Raw genomic sequence first — 18,470 nt, 5'->3', positions numbered from 1 at the left:
TCAGTATCTAAGTGTCAGGGAGTGAGTTTCATGTCTGCCTTCCAGTCCAGCTTTTTGCCAATGCAAGGCAGTAGATGATGGTTCAAGTACTTAAGTCCTTGTCACCCACCTGGGGGACACTGATAGAATTCTTGGCTCCTAGTTTGGATCTGATCCAACCCTGGTTGTTGTGGCCACACAGGGAGTGAATTTGGCTCAGCAGATGGATGACGTCTGTCTTTACCTTTCTCTTTCTCTCTCCTTCTCTTGTCAGTCTGCCTTTGAAATAAATAAATAAATCTTTCAAAATGACTCGGACTCCTTTGCTAGTTTCTTCTTAACTGTAGCAATTTAGATTTTGGAATTCCCTGGAGTGCACTCTCTAGGACTAGTTTCTTTTCTCTTTCAAATTCCTAGGACATTTTATATACTTTGGTGGCTTACACAAAAATGACATCTGTATGCTGACACCTGCCACATCTTTATCTCCTACTCAGACCTTTCTCCAGAAATTTAGCTACTTATTCAATATTTCTCCTTTAATTTCTAGCAAATCCCAAAACTTGATATATAAAAACTGAATTTGTTTCCACAGAGCTCTCCACTTGAGTCAATATGAAACTACTCTGCTTTTGTTCAAGTTAGATACCTTAGCGTCCTCCTTGACTCTTCCCTTCACATCCCACATCAGCTCCAACTAGAAACCCTTCCAACTCTGCGTAATAAATTCAGAATCCTACAAGTTCTTAATACAGCCCTCTCCCCAATTCAACCACTCTCATCTTTCTCATCTGAATTACTCCCAGTGTTCTCTAATTGTTGCCATAGATTCTGCCTTGTGTTCTTCTTATTAAGATATTCCTCAGAGTGTGTCCCTTTTCTGTTGAAAACTCTTACAAAAAGCCATTCTCATGCAATGTTAAAAGTATGTATTGTAAAAGTTAAAAGGAAGAATAAGAAAGGAAGGAGGAAGGAGGGTGGGAGTGTGGACAAAATTCTCCATGTGTGGCCCTTTCTGATCTTTGCAACCTTGTATCACCTTCCTTCCCAGTCTTCAGGTTCTACCCAGATTTTTCACATGACTGGCTTCTTTTTTCTTTTCATTCTTCAAGTTTCAACTAAGGCCACTTTTAGAGTCCTAATCTGTAAAGCCTACAGCCATAGTGAGCCTGTATACTTTGTTTACTCTTGCATGGTCAATTCCAAGGACAGTGTCACTGCACAGGCATGCCACAAATATGTGTTAAATGAGAATAAACAGCTGGAGCAATAAAAGATCATAGTCATAGTTATCACTGTACTTCTTTGTTAATTTAATCTCTCCACTTGACAGTTAATAGATCTGTATGAATGAGTTAAATAATGAATTTAACATATATATTAGGAAGATATTTCAAAGATTCCATTTACTGTTTCTCAAGTGTATATGGCTTTTCTAAAATAACTAATAAAGTGTTTGGGATTGAAATTCCAGCTTCATTAGTTTGAAGGGTCACTTCTCGTCACATATCATTTGGTGCTCTTACATAACAGTTTCCTATTTTCTTATTGGGTTTGCTCCCCAACATTGTGGATTTAATGATAAGTTGTGCTTCCTTTCATTTCAGAGTCCTGTTTGTCTGCAGTAGAATTCACAAGACTGCAAGACTAAGTATTGTTCCCCAGGTTTTTGATCTAAGAAAAGTGAGAGAGAGATTTGAGAGAATACATGATTTCCCAATGAGAAAATTAGCATTGGTGTTTATTTCCTCCCCCTTTACCGAGAGTGCCAACTTTTATGCCTAGAGTATTTTTTTTCTCTACATGATCAAATACCTTGTTTTTCTGAGCAAAAAAGGGAGAGAACGATCCAACATGGGAAGCAGGATACACAGCAGACTCATAGAATGGCAGATGTCCTAAACAGCACTTTGGCATCAGAATCAGCCCTTAAGAGCCCATGAGAGTATTTTAGGCATGGAAAGCCAAGACATTCTGGAAAAAAAAAAAAAAAACTAAATGAAAGATCTCTGTGACTGAGATCCCAGTGGAAAGAACGGGGCCATCAAAGAAGGAGGTACCTTTCTCTGAAGGGAGGAGAGGACTTCCACGTTGACTATGACCCTGTCAGAATAAGATCAAAGTTGGTGAACTCAAAAGGCTTCCATAGCCTTGGCAACTCATGACTAGAGCCTAAGGAGATGACTGACGCCATAAACAAGAGTGTCAAATTGTTAAGTCAACAACAGGAGTCACTGTGTACTTACTCCTCATGTAGGATCTGTCCTTAATGTGTTGTCCAATGTGAAGTAATGCTATAACTAGTACTGAAACAGATTTTACACTTTGTGTTTCTGTGCGGGTGAAAACTGTTGAAATCTTTACTTAATATATACTAAATCAATCTTCTGTATATAAAGATAATTGAAAATGAATCTTGATGTGAATGGAATGGGAGAGGGAGTGGGAGGTGGGAAGGGTGCAAGTGGGAGGGACGTTATGGCGGGGGCGGGGGAAGCCATTGTAATCCATAAACTGTACTTTGGAAATTTATATTTACTAAATAAAAGTTTAAAAAAAAGATTTTTTTATTGTGGTGTTTGGCACTTGACAGAGAGAAACTTTCTCTTCTGCCATACTAATCAATAAAAAGAAACAGTAAAAGTAAGAGTTAGAGCGACTTGAAGTGTAGTTTGAACTATATTTATTTCTGGCCAGACTGGAATTTTTGCAGAAATTCTTATTTTTTATAACTATTACTATTCTTCTTAAAATAGAATTTAGTTGAGGGACAAGTAATTGGCACAATAGTTAAAATGCTACTTGGTACTCCAAAAGCTCATAAAAGAGTGCCTGGGTTTCAATTTCAGCTCCACTTCCTATTCAAATTCTAGCACCCTATGAAGCAGTAGACAAAGGCACAAGTACTTGGGTCTTAGCAACCAGGGTGGGAGATCCAGTTGAGTTCCTGACTTATTTATTTGGCTTTGCACAGCCCTGGCTACTGCATGTTTTTATGAGTAAACCAGTGAAAGGAAGATTGATTCTCTCTCCCCCCCCTTCGTTGTTTGTGTGTGTATGTGTGCCTTTCAAGTAATATATAAAAATTAAATTAACAAAGAAATTTTAATGCACACACATATATATATATATATGGAGTATCATGTGATTTTATAATACATGTACACATTGTGCTATGTTTAAATCAGGGCAATCATATTTGTCTTCTCAAGTATTATTTTTTTGTGGTGAAAACATTTGAAAATTTTTTCTTTTAGCTTTGTTGAAATATACAGCATGCTGATAATTGCATAAACTGCTGAAGAAACATCACCTCTATTTGAGAGGTAGTGTTGGGGAAATTAGTCACTTTGAAACAATTTGAGTTTCTTGGCTGACAGAGATGATAACATACAAAATAAGTCTCTCACACAGTCCTTTTATCTAATTAAAATCACAATTTGTCAGTCCTCTTTTATAAATCATGCTACATTTTCCTGTAGGAAACTGAATAAATTTTCTCTTCCAGGAATTTAAATGGGAATATATACTGTATTTACCACTATAGTAAGTTTCTATTTAAGAAGGATAGTTCCAAAGCATTCATCCTTCCAGGCCTTTGAGCCTTAACATTGTAGAACGTTTTCCTGGATCAGGGCTAATGGACTGATTACTGTGAGTTTTATTACAAGACTCTGTAATTACTTTGAAGACTCTCTGGAGGATCAAGTGCATTGCCAGAGAATTTTCTTTCCTCAGCACCTAGACAGAGAATGCTCTTGGACATTTATTAACAAAAAAGTATAATACCTTGAATAAATATAACTGTTTAATTTAAAAAGCCTTTGCATGGTTGATATGTTGATTCCCACAAGGACAGCCTAACACAACACAAGTATTGTCCCCATTTTTCAGATGAGGAAATCCAGTACTGTGAGACTAAATAATTTACTAATATTTCTTAATAGCAGAACTGGGATTTGAACTGGAGTATTATATTCTCCAAATATTCATGCTCATTTTAGTACTCCTTGATACCTATTTGGAGGATATTTTACTTAGTAATATTCCAACCTTCCTTCTCCCTTACAATTAATTTAGCCTAGCCCTCCTCATTTGCCTTTGTTATACCATATATATAATAATTAGATGCAATATGTATTTATTACTGGCAAGATATTAAACTTGATTTACATTGGATTTGGAGAATAGGTATCTTTATAATTATGTAACTTTATTTTTGTAACCACATGATTAATATATTAATAAATTTGGAAAGAAACAATGCGTAATGAAAGTTAGACAATTGCCCAGACTCATCACTCAGAGATCACCAGTGTTCAGTGTTTTGGGGGTATGCTTACAAGAGCTTGAAGCACATGGCATATTTTTGCTTTTAGGCTGCTTTCACATCCCTGACTGCTAAATATAAGATATGGTTTTGCATGCTTTATATAGAACAAATGAAAAATACTAATCCAGGCAAGCCAGAGTCAGGAGACTGTATTAGCTGTTTCATCACATCATTAAGGAGACACACAAAGGAAAGTCAGGAAGATTTTTTAGATTTTTTCCTTTGTTATCTTCTTCATTGAAATTCTCTTTTTCTCCACTAGTGTTGGCCATCAGAGCATCCCTTAAACTAATTAGTTACATTTGTAAAAACTTATTCTGTTTTTTTTTTCCTTTTTTTCAGGTTTTGAAGATCATGATCTCATGTATGCATTTAATTAAATGGCACCTGGGGACATGTTGGTCCTTTAGAGAACACGTCTGAATTGCTGCCTGATTCCTTCGTTTGAAATTTAAGATAGGACACTGATTCTGCCAGAACTCTCCTAATTTTTCCCCACCATGCTCTCTTCATTAGCTTGAACTCTTTTCCTAAAATGGTCCTTCTGTTGATCCTGTCAGTCCTGCTTTTGAAAGAAGATGTCCGTGGGAGTGCGCAGTCCAGTGAGAGGAGGGTGGTGGCTCACATGCCAGGTGACATCATTATTGGAGCACTCTTTTCTGTCCACCACCAACCTACTGTGGACAAAGTTCATGAGAGGAAGTGTGGAGCAGTTCGTGAACAATATGGCATTCAGAGAGTGGAAGCCATGCTGCACACCCTGGAAAGGATCAACTCAGACCCAACACTCTTGCCCAATATCACACTGGGTTGTGAAATAAGAGATTCCTGCTGGCATTCAGCTGTGGCCCTAGAGCAGAGCATTGAATTCATAAGAGATTCCCTCATTTCTTCAGAAGAGGAAGAGGGCTTGGTACGGTGTGTAGATGGCTCTTCCTCCTCTTTCCGCTCCAAGAAGCCTATAGTAGGGGTCATTGGCCCTGGCTCCAGTTCTGTGGCCATTCAGGTCCAGAACTTGCTCCAGCTTTTCAACATACCTCAGATTGCTTACTCAGCAACCAGCATGGATCTGAGTGACAAGACTCTATTCAAGTACTTCATGAGGGTTGTGCCTTCTGATGCTCAACAGGCACGGGCCATGGTGGACATAGTGAAGAGATACAACTGGACATATGTGTCAGCTGTGCACACAGAAGGTAGGTTTCCTTTATATCCTTTGAAAGTATCTTATTATGCTCTCGATTGATTTCTACTTAACATTTTCAGGTTGTGGAAGGTTATACTGTATCAGACAACTTTGGATATTTTGAGTCATCTGCAATATGCCAGTACTCTAAGAAGGGAGACATAGTAGATATGTAGAGAGGCATGGATTCAAACTAATATGAAGGGTTTTTTGAGCATTATTTGTTGAAATGGAATTCTAAACATTATGTTTTATATTATTTCTACTTGTGCTATAGTGATACCTGTTGTTATTTGTTACCGGAGACTTTTATATTTTCTGGATTCTCATTGGACACTTTGAATTTTTAACATTTTATGACTGCTCCTACTGTCTACCATTTCTGATAAAGAGAAGTACACATAAATACATATAGGATGTAAGACAGCCCGCACTACTCCAGGTATATTTTAACAGAGGATTAAAAAACAGTTTAGTCCTATAGCTAGTTTTCAGTAGAATTTTTAGCAAAGTGTGAAATGATAATAGAATGAACCCATTTTATCATTGTGTAGAACATATTCATGAGCATTTTTTAGTAATTCAACATAAATTTGCTTTATAATTTATTGGTTCTCTATGCTCAATGAATAGAGAAGAAGGAAAAAAAGTCTGACATTTTATAATAATTAGTCCTTTGTTATTTATGGTGTTTCAAAATGCTTTTTAGTGCATTATTTACCAGTTCTTGACAGGTTGGTTAGGATTGGCTCTGTTTGATTTACAGAATTTGCATGACCCCAGTGATGAGACTCACTTGTAATATTATGCTCTGGGATAATAATATACTACATATTAATCACTAAAGAATACTGTAGATGAAAAACATCTTATGAATAACAAAATTTTTGTGAAGATTAGTTGAGATTAGAAAAAGTTCTGAAAACTAATAATATATCATTATGAATCAGACAACCAAGTCCTATAAAATGAGAGGTTAAATTATTGGTAAATTAATGAAATGTTCAGGATGAGTCTACTTCAGAGATTTGGAGTGAATCATCAATCAGATATGGTAAAATTTTGATTATCAAATAGCATCATTTTATAAATTACACTGTATTTCGAGTCATTAATAATATTTGAGCTGCACATGAATATAGTGGGCTTCTATTTGGATTGATACTGTTCTATTTCTAGAAATTTTCATGTTTAAGCTGATAGTTTACTCAAAAACATATTGATATATATAATATTTGATCAATAGACAGGTATTTGGACTAGGAGAACTTTCAATTTTTTTCCCTTGAATATACTCCAATGCTGATATTTTCCTTATGAAATAACTATTTTATTTGATCTGTCAACAAGCCAGTGATATAGATAATCCAGAAAAATTATACCAATATTAATATGCAAAATCTTTAAGACTTTAACTCATCCAGTATGTACCTAATAATATGTACCAATTTCAGAGCCAGAAATAAAGCTCATAGCTACAGACTTTTAGTTAAATGTATTATTATAATTTAAAAGAATTCAATGGAATCTTAACATGAGGAGATATTCATGTAAAACGTATTGATAAGACAAATATATATACCAGGTCCTCTGATGGCTCTGTGGAGACCAGCCCTGTCTGGTCACAACCCTTAATGGATTTGGAATTTCACAAAGGAGATGAGGCATGCACAGATATTTATAGAAGCATAATTCAAGATGACAGGAAGTTACAAATATGTCTCTAAAGTATATTGATGGAAGAAAAAAATCACTTGCTCTGTGATTATGGGTGTCATGGTGGAAATCCTAGAAAAGGAAATGGAACTTGACAGTTGGATTTTAACTGGAACAATACTGACAATTGGTACAAAGTAAAAAGGAATGATGTGCTGTGGTGGGCATAAGGAAATTTGAGGAGGTGAGAAACTAAAACATATGTTTGAAAAGGTCAAATATCACAGTGTGCTTTGATTTGCCTCAAATAAATTTTAAGTTTAATCAGGGACTTTCTTCTATCCTCAAAAGAATAGAGGTAGGTCATTATATAGAGATGCAAACGCAAGATTGTGCTTCAAGAAAAACTCAGAGTCTTGACTGTTGACTTTTACTAACTTAGAGTGTTATTTTCATAAAAATGTACCCCAATAGTAATATGGTATTCTAATACAATAAATTATCATACAGTTATACAATTTATGATTAGGTGGTTATTAAAATGAAAGAGGACCTTTATAGGAAATAAAATAATAAAGATCTTTAAGATTATTTTAAGTGAAAAACAGATGTAGTTCTATATATGTAGAATTATATTCATATGAAAGTAGATTTTTATGTAAGCTATTTGATTGAGTATGCAAAAAATTGCTCTCAGAGAAGAATAAAATTGGGAAGATTTTCTCCTGGGAGAAATTCAAAGTAGTTATAAAAGAGGGTATAATTTGAAATGTTTACTTTTTAAGTGTAACTTTTGTGCACATGAATTTGAAATTATATAGCATATTCAGAAATTATGTACTGCAATGTAGCAATCATAAGATAACATTCTATCAAGGAGAAAAGTAAATAAGACAATGGATTTTATTGCCAAATTATTCCGATGGGACTTGGATGATGCCAAGTCAAGTATTTTGATCATTCTGAGGTTGAAAGAAATGCACCTTGGCTTGTTGTTGTATGTGGTTAAATGAAGAGGTATTTATCTTTCTTCAATCTCATAGAAATATGTAGACAATGGATTTTTGTGATGTTTTCTTATACTTTATCAGGACAGTTGTGACATGGTTGGAGTTTTCACAAAGCAAACTCCCCCTAGGATCAGAAAGGTGCTTAAATAAAAAAAAGATGTAGCTCTGCTGTGTACTGTGGAAGCTTTCCAAGGTGGTGTCTCGTCTTCTATGTTCAGCCCTGAAAAATGGCCCAGTTGGATCTTTTATGTAATGATAACGTTGGTTCTTTACTCTCTTTCTTTGGCTGGGTTGGGGTAATTCTCTTTAGCCCTGAATTGATTAGTTGCAGTTCCTTATAATTTAGTTTGACATCCTTACGATTATCTACCTTTGCTCAGTTGATGTTTCTCTTACTTTTTAATTTTTTTATTAAAAAGATTTTATTTAAGGTATACAGACTTCATGCATTTCATATATACAAATTTGGTAGCATAGTGATTCTTCTCTCTTTCTTAATGATGGAAATTTCCAAATGCTTTCGTATGAGCCAGGAAGGTCTCTGAAAAGGTGTGGTCCTATTTTCAAAAAGCTTTTATCCATCCAATTGTCCATTTATTTATACTTAAATCTGACAGAATTGTGTCACATAGTCCTCTTAGCAGCCATCGCAAGATGTTCCCTCAAGAAAATGTGTGCTATCACAGAATTCCAGAGGAGAGCACAAGGAGACCTAGGTTTCAGCTTTAATTTTAATCTCTTACATTTGTTTCCTGTGAATTATGGATTCTGTAGCCTTCTTCAACTTGTTGTATTGCACAGACACTGTGCCAAGAATGTCTAAGCATAGAGATTCACAGTATAAACCAAAAGAAGAGGATAAAAGAAAGCATTTTGTTTTTAACTGTAGACCAAACTAGAGCTTCAGCTATATAGAGCAGAAGAACATGTGGTGACTCAGAAGAAAAACTTCACGCCAGTTAGCACTCTGTGTGCTTTAAGGAACTTCAAGACATCCTTTTTCTCAGTGCTTTTGCGAACTGTGGTACATGTGCCCATTTATAGCACAGGATGGATGCGTTTTCCTATTTAGGGGTGTGCCAGATTGCATTGATGACTTCCATTGATGCTCCCTTGTATCCACATCCTTTACTTTGTATCTTGATAGTTCCTTTCTACTCTCATGCATCACTAGCCTAACAATTGCGTTGGCCAAAAGAATTTGGTTAAAGAGAGGGCTTCCTCCCTAGTCCAACTTGAAATGTGATCATCACTGTGAGAAGGAGGAAAGCACCCAGATATTCCAGATACAGTCATTTAGGACCATTGACCTCAACCACATGAGAGCACTCAGTGACGATCAACACAATTGCCTGCCTGACCTACAGCTAATTACAATTCTATAAATTAGAGCAGCTGGAAACATAAACATTATCCAGCTGACCATTATTCTGAGCAATAAAAAATTGCCTTCAGGATAGAGTCCAGTGCAAGCATATCCATCCCACTGACTTTAGACTCTAACTCCCCTCCTCCTGAATGGGATACTAATGCCATGTTTAAAATTCACAATCAAAAGAGATTAAATTTGTTAACATGTATTAATATTCATTAGATGTAAATGTGAAATAAAACAGAATAAATGCTGTGGGCAAGAAGGAATATTTAAATACTGCACCCAAAATCCTGTGGCTAGAGATTTGATAGTTCCTGGAAAGCCTACATGTTTTAAATAGTTGAACACTTGCATATATTCCATTATTCCTTTCTTGCCCTTGATCTAGCTCAGTTTCATTGAGAAAACTAATTACTGCACTGGGTTTTGTATAGACAGCCACATATTTTCCCACTTCCCAATTTTTGGGGACCCTCATTGAAATTCTGTTGTATATCCCAAGGGCTATCACAGTAGCTAGTATGTAGCAGGTGCTCAAAAACAATTTACTGAATGGATAAATTTGTATTAGAAAACTATGTACCTTACTATTTATGAATATATAACATATGAATTAGTAGCAGATATATTTTTCACAGTTTTGCTACTTTATAAAAATGAAGTGCCAAAATTCCTCTTTTGATTAATTGTGAAATGCTGTTCACACTCCCCTCCCTTTTCTCTTTCCACTGGTGCTTCAATTTCTTATTTCTTTCTAATGACATAGAGATACTAATTTGATCTAGCAAGAAGCACATCAGTAACACTTCAAAGGAAAGATGTGCCAATAAGTTTTATTGGTAAGATAACATCTCTGAAAACATAAATTATTTATTTATTTATTCACTTATACTTTTAAAATTTTTATAAAGGAAACAAATTTCCTGTATTTCATATATACAGTTTTAGGAGCATAATGATATTTTATACCTCCTTTTTTTCTTATTTTAATTTTTACTATGATACGTTTTCAGTTTACTTTGAAATCTCAAGGTTAACCCTCCACAAAATAAAGAATTCAACAAGTGATATGAAAACCACATAGATGCTAACACTATGACAGTTTTAGGTTATAATGTTGATTTCCATAAATTACTTATTAAAAATGTGATTACTGTCAAGTTTTGGTTTAAAGACTTACAGGTGATTCATAGTCTATTTGCTTAGTTAAACTTCTAGGAAGTGGAAATACATTTTTCACATTTCATCTTTTCTACTAATTGTGATCGTGTTAAGACAACAATATAGTTTGGAAAGTTAATAGATGTCACTACAGAACCAACCGAGTGTTTTTAAGTGGTTTCATTTTGTTTCTCCAGGAGTTGAGTACTTGAAAGTTGAGACGAATTTTGGGATGATCATGGTGATAATTCATACACACAAACTACCATTAATTGTGTAGAATGTTGACATTGAAAGGGTCTTAAGTGAGTACTAAATCTAATGTCTTTATTATAGATTTCAAGACAAAGAGATAGAAATGTCAGGTAATTTGGAAATATTGTCATGTAATTAGTTACAATGTTGGAACTAATAATTCCTGTCCAGAGTTGGTTTCTACACCATTGTTGGGGATTATTACTCAATTTCTTTTTGCCATTGTGCTTATTGTCCCTCTGTTGCACTGTTTTATTCCTTTCCCTTTTATCTCAGTGGCACAGATCTTTCTAAGGAATATGCTGAAAGTTGTCACTACTATCTGAAAAAGTAGCAGAGACCAAAAGATAAGCAGTTTGTGTGAAGACCAGCCTTAAGAAATAGCACGTCCCTCTGATGTTGATCTGTAAAATAGAGGAAGTGCTTTTTGGTTGGATCATATTGAGAATTTTCAGAAGTTCAGGTTTCTACTTGCTCTATAAAATTCTGGAAACATTAAATTCCCAGTATTTCTGAAATTATGGATTGATTATGAAATTTTATTGGTTTTCATTGGCATAATATTATATAAAAATCAGAAGATGCAGAGACTTTAAGGAGGTTTCTCACTAATTAGGTTATAGTCAGGAAAATGTGGAAATTCTAATAGAAAAGAAGCAAACATTTTTATTCATCTATCACTGTCAGAAATATTGTTAGTGATGAGAGAAGCACAGGTAACTGTGGGACGAATGTTCAGAGGGAAGGTACCCTGCCTATTTTCTGCCCTCCAAGATAAAATTGTACATGGAGTCTGAGAAACTGCCTCTAAAAGAGCTATTATAGCCTCTCTCATGGGAAAAATGGAATCTAGTGACTTATCTAGCTGATTTTCTTCCCTATTTTCAGGTTTCTTTTTCATTAGACAGTTTTCCGACATGGATTCTCACTCACCTGTAAGAGATTCATGCCTGAGATAACATTCTCAGGCACCATTGCTGTCCAACTGCTACTGAAAATACCAGATTTCCCTCTCCTTATCCCAAATATTGCATGCCCAGGATAACTAAGTTAGATGGGCCTCTGATTTCAGAGGATGTCATGGCAAAGCTTTCCCAACACCTAGGTAATGCTTTGGGTGATACATCCTGTGGATAGTTTATAGTTCCAACTAATCAGAATCTACCTTGAAAATGAAGATCATCTCTGAGTGTGGTTGTCTGCCAGGTATTTGGCATTTACCTATTTTATGAGTGAGGATTACACCCATGTATGTTTTCCCTTAGTCTCCTTTTTTACAGATCTCAAGGAGATTATATTATTGCCTGGGCTTTAGAGTTTGAATATTTGGAAAGTTCAGTTACACTCTTTACTAAATAGCTGGTCTTGTGACTCAGTTTCAAGTCATGACTTTCTTGGCTTCTAGGTTTATAGTATTCAACCATGAGAAACAGATTGCTTCTGAGTGAGGAAAATCAGAAAATAGGAGGTCATGTTGTGATGTATTTATGCTCCAATGTAAAGCTTGTAACATGCAAAACACAGGAGGAAAAACATATTCCACACCACACAGCAAATTCTATTCAACAAATGCAAAGGAGGCACATAATGAAAATAAGATAGAGATAAACAAACCATAGAGGGACTATGTGAGAAATTGTCCCTCTCCTCTTCCCTCCTTCCTTCCGTCTTCCTTCCTTCCCTCTCTTCCTTCTCTCTCTCCTCATTTTTATTCATCTCTTTTTGAGTATCTAAAGTTTTTTCTTAGGTTTATTTATTTATTTGAAAGGCAAACTTAGAAGGAGAAAAGAGAGGGAGACAAAGATACACATGCACACCCCCCACACACAGCGTGATCTTCCATCTGCTGATTCACTCCCCAAATGGCTGCAATGATCAAGGCTGAGCCAAGCTGACTCCAGGAGCAAGAAGCTTCATCCAGGTCTCCCACATGGGTGTAGGGGCTCAAGCACTTGGGCCATCTTCTGCTACTTTCCCAGGTACATTTGCAGAGAGCTGGTCAGACATGGAACAGATGGGACATGAACCAGCACCCCATTTTGGATGCTGGTATTGCAGACAGTGAGTTAACTCACTATGCAACAACACTGGCCCCATACTAGAACTTTTGAAAAATTACTTTTAATATTAGGCTATTTACTAAGTATGGTTAGGATTAATTACTTCAACCTCCCATTAATTTGAGAATGGATATGCAATATATGAAAATTTTACATTAATGATAACTTGGAGTTTGAAAGGTTGAAATTAAAAGAATTTGTTTTGCTAAAATGAGGATAACTGACATCAAAACTAGAGAATTTCACTCTGTGATTCTGAGGAGGTTATGTTCACTTCTGTCATTTGTCACATGAAAAGGGGCCAAAAAGGTGGTTTTCCCTTCCAATACTCATCTTTTAGGACTTGTTGTGCTTAAGTAACTGCAGACTACACGGGAGCTGTATTAAATTTTAGACATCATATAAATTAACGGTAAAACTACTACTCAAACAGTACTTTATACTTTGTGTATCTGTGTGGGTGCAAACTGTTGAAATCTTAGTATATACCAAGTTGATCTTCTGTATATAAAGATAATTGAAAATGAATCTTGATTAAGAATGGGATGGGAGAAGGAGTGGGAGATGGGATGGTTATGGGTGGGAGGGAGGTTATGGGTGGAAAAGCAACTATAATCCCAAAGTTGTACTTTCAAAATTTACATTTATTAAATAAAAGTTAAATAAATAAATAAATAAATGCAATTAAACACGACTTGTTCAAAGGAGAGTGACCAAAATATATTAAACCTATAACAAACAAAAAATAAAATTTCTTCAGAGCATAATTTTAGTAGGGAGAAGTCAAGACATGGTAGAATCCTAATTGCCTACTTTAGAAATTTCATAAATTTAGGTATTTGTAAAAATCCGAAAGAATAGGTCTAGGCTTACTGTGTATGGCCAAGAGCATTGCAAAAAGAGCCAATAGGTGACATACCAGAGTAAAAACTGATGGCTCCATTAAGAATTTGCATTTTTTGATTCAACAGAACTGTTACTTCTATTAGGTGGTAGTGAATCAGTTCTCTGTCACTCCTTTTTCAGAAGTCCATAAGAAGCAACTATTTGGTGGTAGGATTGTGGAAAATGAACTTAAACCTTAATTTGAAGAAGGAGGGAGCTGGATTTTTTTTTTTTTTATAAATCCCAATACTGACAATTAAATTTTATATGTGTTCTATTACATTATGAGTTAAAACATCAATGCACTATACTATATATTTTAAATATTTGTTAGTTTTTTATTCCACATCACAGTCAAGTAAGATGATCATTTTACACTTTAGAGAATTGATATGGAAAGAGAAAGTGATTTGTCTACAACAGTGCAGCTAGTTAGTGGAAGAACAAGGATTTGGACCCAAGACCAACTATTTTGAAACAAATCTAAACTTCCTCCCTTTGCATTAGAGTAATTGTGGCTTCAAGCACTGAGAAAATCTTTTTTATTTATTTTTTATTTTTTTATTTATTTTTTAATCTATGAAAGTCACATCTTTCCTGTTCGCAAGCAGTGGAACAATTACAGTTAAAAGGAAAGAAATTAAGGAGGAGGCATAAGACAACAAGCTGACCTCAATGAAAACTTTTTGGGGTCTGATGATAAGCACAGTTTGTGCCTTGTTTTTTCTAGTCCCATCTCCACTGTAGACTCTACATTCTACACTTCGGATGCCAATAGGAGAAAACAATATGGTATGCATTTTTAAGAGCAAGGAGACATACTGTTAAATGATGTATCCTTATGTATGAAAGACAATTCTTTGGAATTCATAATGGGTATGACATATGTAATCTAATTTTGGAAAACTTATAAATATTTCACAAAGACTTAGCAATTTAACCAAATGTTTAGGAACTTTTTTTCTTGAATGTCTTCTGAGAATGTGAAGTTCAGGTAAAGTACTACTGATAAAACAAAATAAGATAAGATATGAGAGAGCATTTTTAGAAATAAAAGTAGTTCTATGAAATGGATAAGCAATACTGGAGTCATGACCTTAAATTCATAAAGTGTGTTGCAAAGACAACTCTGGAATTAAAGTTCCTTGGCCTTTTGGAGTCACACCCTTCTAAAAAGCAAGTACCCAAGCAGATCCTCATTAATATTCTTATTATTTGAGGGATTTTGGTCAAATAACTTTATTTTTCTAAATATCATATTGAGATAATAATAGCTGCTCAATAAGATTTTGTGCAAACTAAATATGAAGCACTTAGCATCAAGCTTGGCTCATACCAAGTGTTCAATGAGTACCTTCTAAATTTATCTACCAAGAACTTTTCTTGCTTTATCTTAGCCATGAACCAAAAGCAATCCATAAATGACATTTCAGTTTGGTTCTACCTACTTAAAGTTGACTACCAAATGAAGTGGGGAGTTGATCATGAAAGTGAACAATGCATGTAGTAAGGTTCATCTTTTTACTAATTTTGGTTTTGGAAGTGAGGCTTACAATTATGCAATAAAACATGGGATGGTTAGTGCTTTGACACAGTTATGTCTGAACCCCATAACCCATCCTCCAAATGTTAATATATTTTGAAAGGCCTTGTGTTGTAGTGACATGAGCCAACTCTGGAAAATCCTAGAATCGGACTGTTAATATGGTTGTCTTTGCTGTGTGTATATACATATAATGATGTGGATATAGAACTAGAGAGGATGAAAAAAGAAAGTTGATCTTATATTTAAAGCATTACTGAATTATATTTTCACTTTTTTGAGAGGTGTGAGCAACGTTTGTGATAAAATAAGCTTTAAGCAACAGATATAAAACTTTTTCATAAATTTCAAATCTGACATACTCATGGAATTTTATGACTGGAAGGTTTGTTAATATAATCTAAATTGCAGCACATAGAGGCATTCCCTTATCCTGAATATAAAGCCAAAAGGAAATAATGTGGAGCAGAGGAAAAATAACAGATAATTCTATTGAATAGTTACATTCATATTGAATTACATTCATATTGAATAGTTACCAAATTGATGCTCCTCTTGCAGATTGTTGTAGCTCAAATAGTAACGATGACAATAACAACTCAAGTGTTTACTGTGCTTTTGGAAATACTGAAAATTCTCTGCAATCTGTGAAGTAATATCAGATACGAATTTTATTGTTATGATTAGTATATTATTAAGATAATCTGAAAATCAGACCATCCAAACTGCAGTAAAAAGTAGATAAAATATAAAGAGCGAAAAGGATAGGTTTGCGTTACTTTCTTTAAGGACTTGGTTATGTAAATATTTCAGCTGTTATATATCTTACTTTCACCAAATTTCAGTTAAGATTCCAAGCTTTGACTCTTCCTGTTGGAAGTAGAGAGCCATTTGCTTTTTTGTAAAGAAATGCATTATTATAATTCCACAATGTAGTTTTTTATCCTTTAAAGGCTCTGGGAAAAAATATAAAAATTAGGTAAGCATCATGTTAGTTTAACTACAATTTCATGGAACATGAAATTAAAATTTAAATCACAGGTGAACATGATAATTAATGTGCTTTTATTGAAGTAATTTGTGAAAGGATAGGAAATATATCTAGACATTGAAAAAGCTAAAACTATATTATCATAATCAAAAGTAATTTAATTGTTTTCAATCCCTAAATTATTGCCCTTATCTCTATCATCTGAGTATAATTGGTTCTAATTTTTCATTGAGAGGACCTAAAAATTTTAAGAAACCATTAATTTCCATTTTTTCATATTAGAACTCTAGGTTTTATTTAAAAACATATGCTGAAAATTAAGCTGACAATATTAATTATACAACTATTTCTATACAATTGAAAAGAGTAAATCCTCTTATATCTAATAAAAAGCAAAAAGTATTTTGGAGCTTAGTGATACTGTCATTTTCCAAATTATTGAAGTACTGAAAATAATTGGCTGGCGCCGCGGCTCAATAGGCTAATCCTCTGCCTGCGGCGCCGGCACCCCGGGTTCTAGTCCCGGTTGGGGCGCTGGATTCTGTGCTGGTTGCTCCTGTTCCGGTCCAGCTCTCTGCTGTGGCTTGGGAAGGCAGTGGAGGATGGCCCAAGTGCTTGGCCCTGCACCCCATGGGAGACCAGGAGAAGCACCTGGCTCCTGCCTTGGGATCAGCGCGGTGCACCAGCTGCAGCGGCCATTGGAAGGTGAACCAATGGTAAAGGAAGACCTTTCTCTCTGTCTCTCTCTCTCACTGTCCACTCTGCCTGTCAAAAAAAAAATTATATAAAAAAGAAAATAATTAAAAACTAGTGGGGTAATTTAAATGAATTGGGAAAAAATTCACAGAAAATATATTATGCTTTTTGATAAGAAAGTAACATATTTCAATGCAGATGTATAGTAAATAAAAGCACATAAATAGAACTAAAGATCCATGTGATACTATAATAAATGACTTAATTTATAAATATTCATTGGATATACATGAATACTATGCATTTGATTCTGTGGTAGACACTGTGAAAGAATTGAGTAGAAGCACTTGCCAGCACTTGACTTTTCTCAGGATTATAATGAGCCATGGCTTCACATTAACTGAATTTTACCCTCATAGGAGAAATATGATTACATGTAAGCAGCAGTTCACAGAGATACCTACACAACAAGAGAAGAGTGAATAGAGTAACTAGACAAAAGGAGGTTTTGTTAATATAATTTGGAAGCTTAGGGAAGTTTAAAGTTTTCTTAAAGAAAAGAATCTCTACTTACCAGTCTTCACTAAATAATATAAATGAAATATTACACAACAACAAAAAATATAATAGGGATATTTGTCTTTGGTTGAAGTTAAAACATCAATGTGTTGCATTTTTTTTACTAAAAATTATTCCCCACATCCTATTCCACACATCCTAGTGACTTACACTCTAGGATTGAAGGGAACCAAGTAAAACATCCTAGATTGCCTAGTGATTCCAATTTTTTTTATACTTGCTGTATGTCCCTGACGCAGTATGAAGATAAGTACTGTTCCATTTCAGAAAGCCTTTGTTAGATGCCTTTAATTATTCTACAGTAAAACAGTAAAATTTAAATTCTACTCACTGGCATATTGGAGTCAACTTTGAGTAATAAACTATAAAATTCATAAACACAAGTAATAAAGACACTCTGGGGGATAGACTTTTTAGCATGCCAATTAAGTTGCTTGTGTCCTACATTGGAGTTCCTGGGCTTGATATTTGTGTCTTGATTCCAGCTTCTTCCTAATACAGATGCTGGGAGGCAGCAGGTGATAGCTCAAATGACTGGTTTCCTGCTACCCACTTGGTACACCTTGAATGAGTTTCTGGCTCCAGCTCCTGGATTTTAGCACCACAATCAACCCTAGCCATTGTGGGGATGGGGAGTGAACCAGTGGGTGGGAGCTCACTCTCATTCTCTTTCTGCCTCTCAAATACTACTACTACTACTACTACTACTACTACTACTACTACTGCTGCTGCTGCTGCTGCTATTGCTGCTGCTGCTACTA

General features: G+C 35.0%; 1 protein-coding gene across 3 annotated transcripts in view; it reads left to right on the top strand.

The window, feature by feature from the left end:
* The first annotated feature begins 4,847 nt into the window (after positions 1-4,847).
* Positions 4,848-18,470, top strand: part of GRM5 (glutamate metabotropic receptor 5) — a 553,498-nt gene continuing 539,875 nt past the window's right edge. For all 3 annotated transcript variants that reach the window (XM_062198295.1, XM_062198294.1, XM_062198293.1), the window contains exon 1: positions 4,848-5,508. In XM_062198295.1, coding sequence (XP_062054279.1) covers positions 4,848-5,508 — 661 coding nt within the window. The remainder of the gene's footprint in view (positions 5,509-18,470) is intronic.

The sequence above is a fragment of the Lepus europaeus genome, chromosome 7 (assembly GCF_033115175.1).
Source record: "Lepus europaeus isolate LE1 chromosome 7, mLepTim1.pri, whole genome shotgun sequence".
NCBI classification, from domain to species: domain Eukaryota; kingdom Metazoa; phylum Chordata; class Mammalia; order Lagomorpha; family Leporidae; genus Lepus; species Lepus europaeus.
The sequence above is the reverse complement of the archived record's forward strand: the minus strand, read 5'-3'. Positions and strand labels throughout refer to the sequence as shown.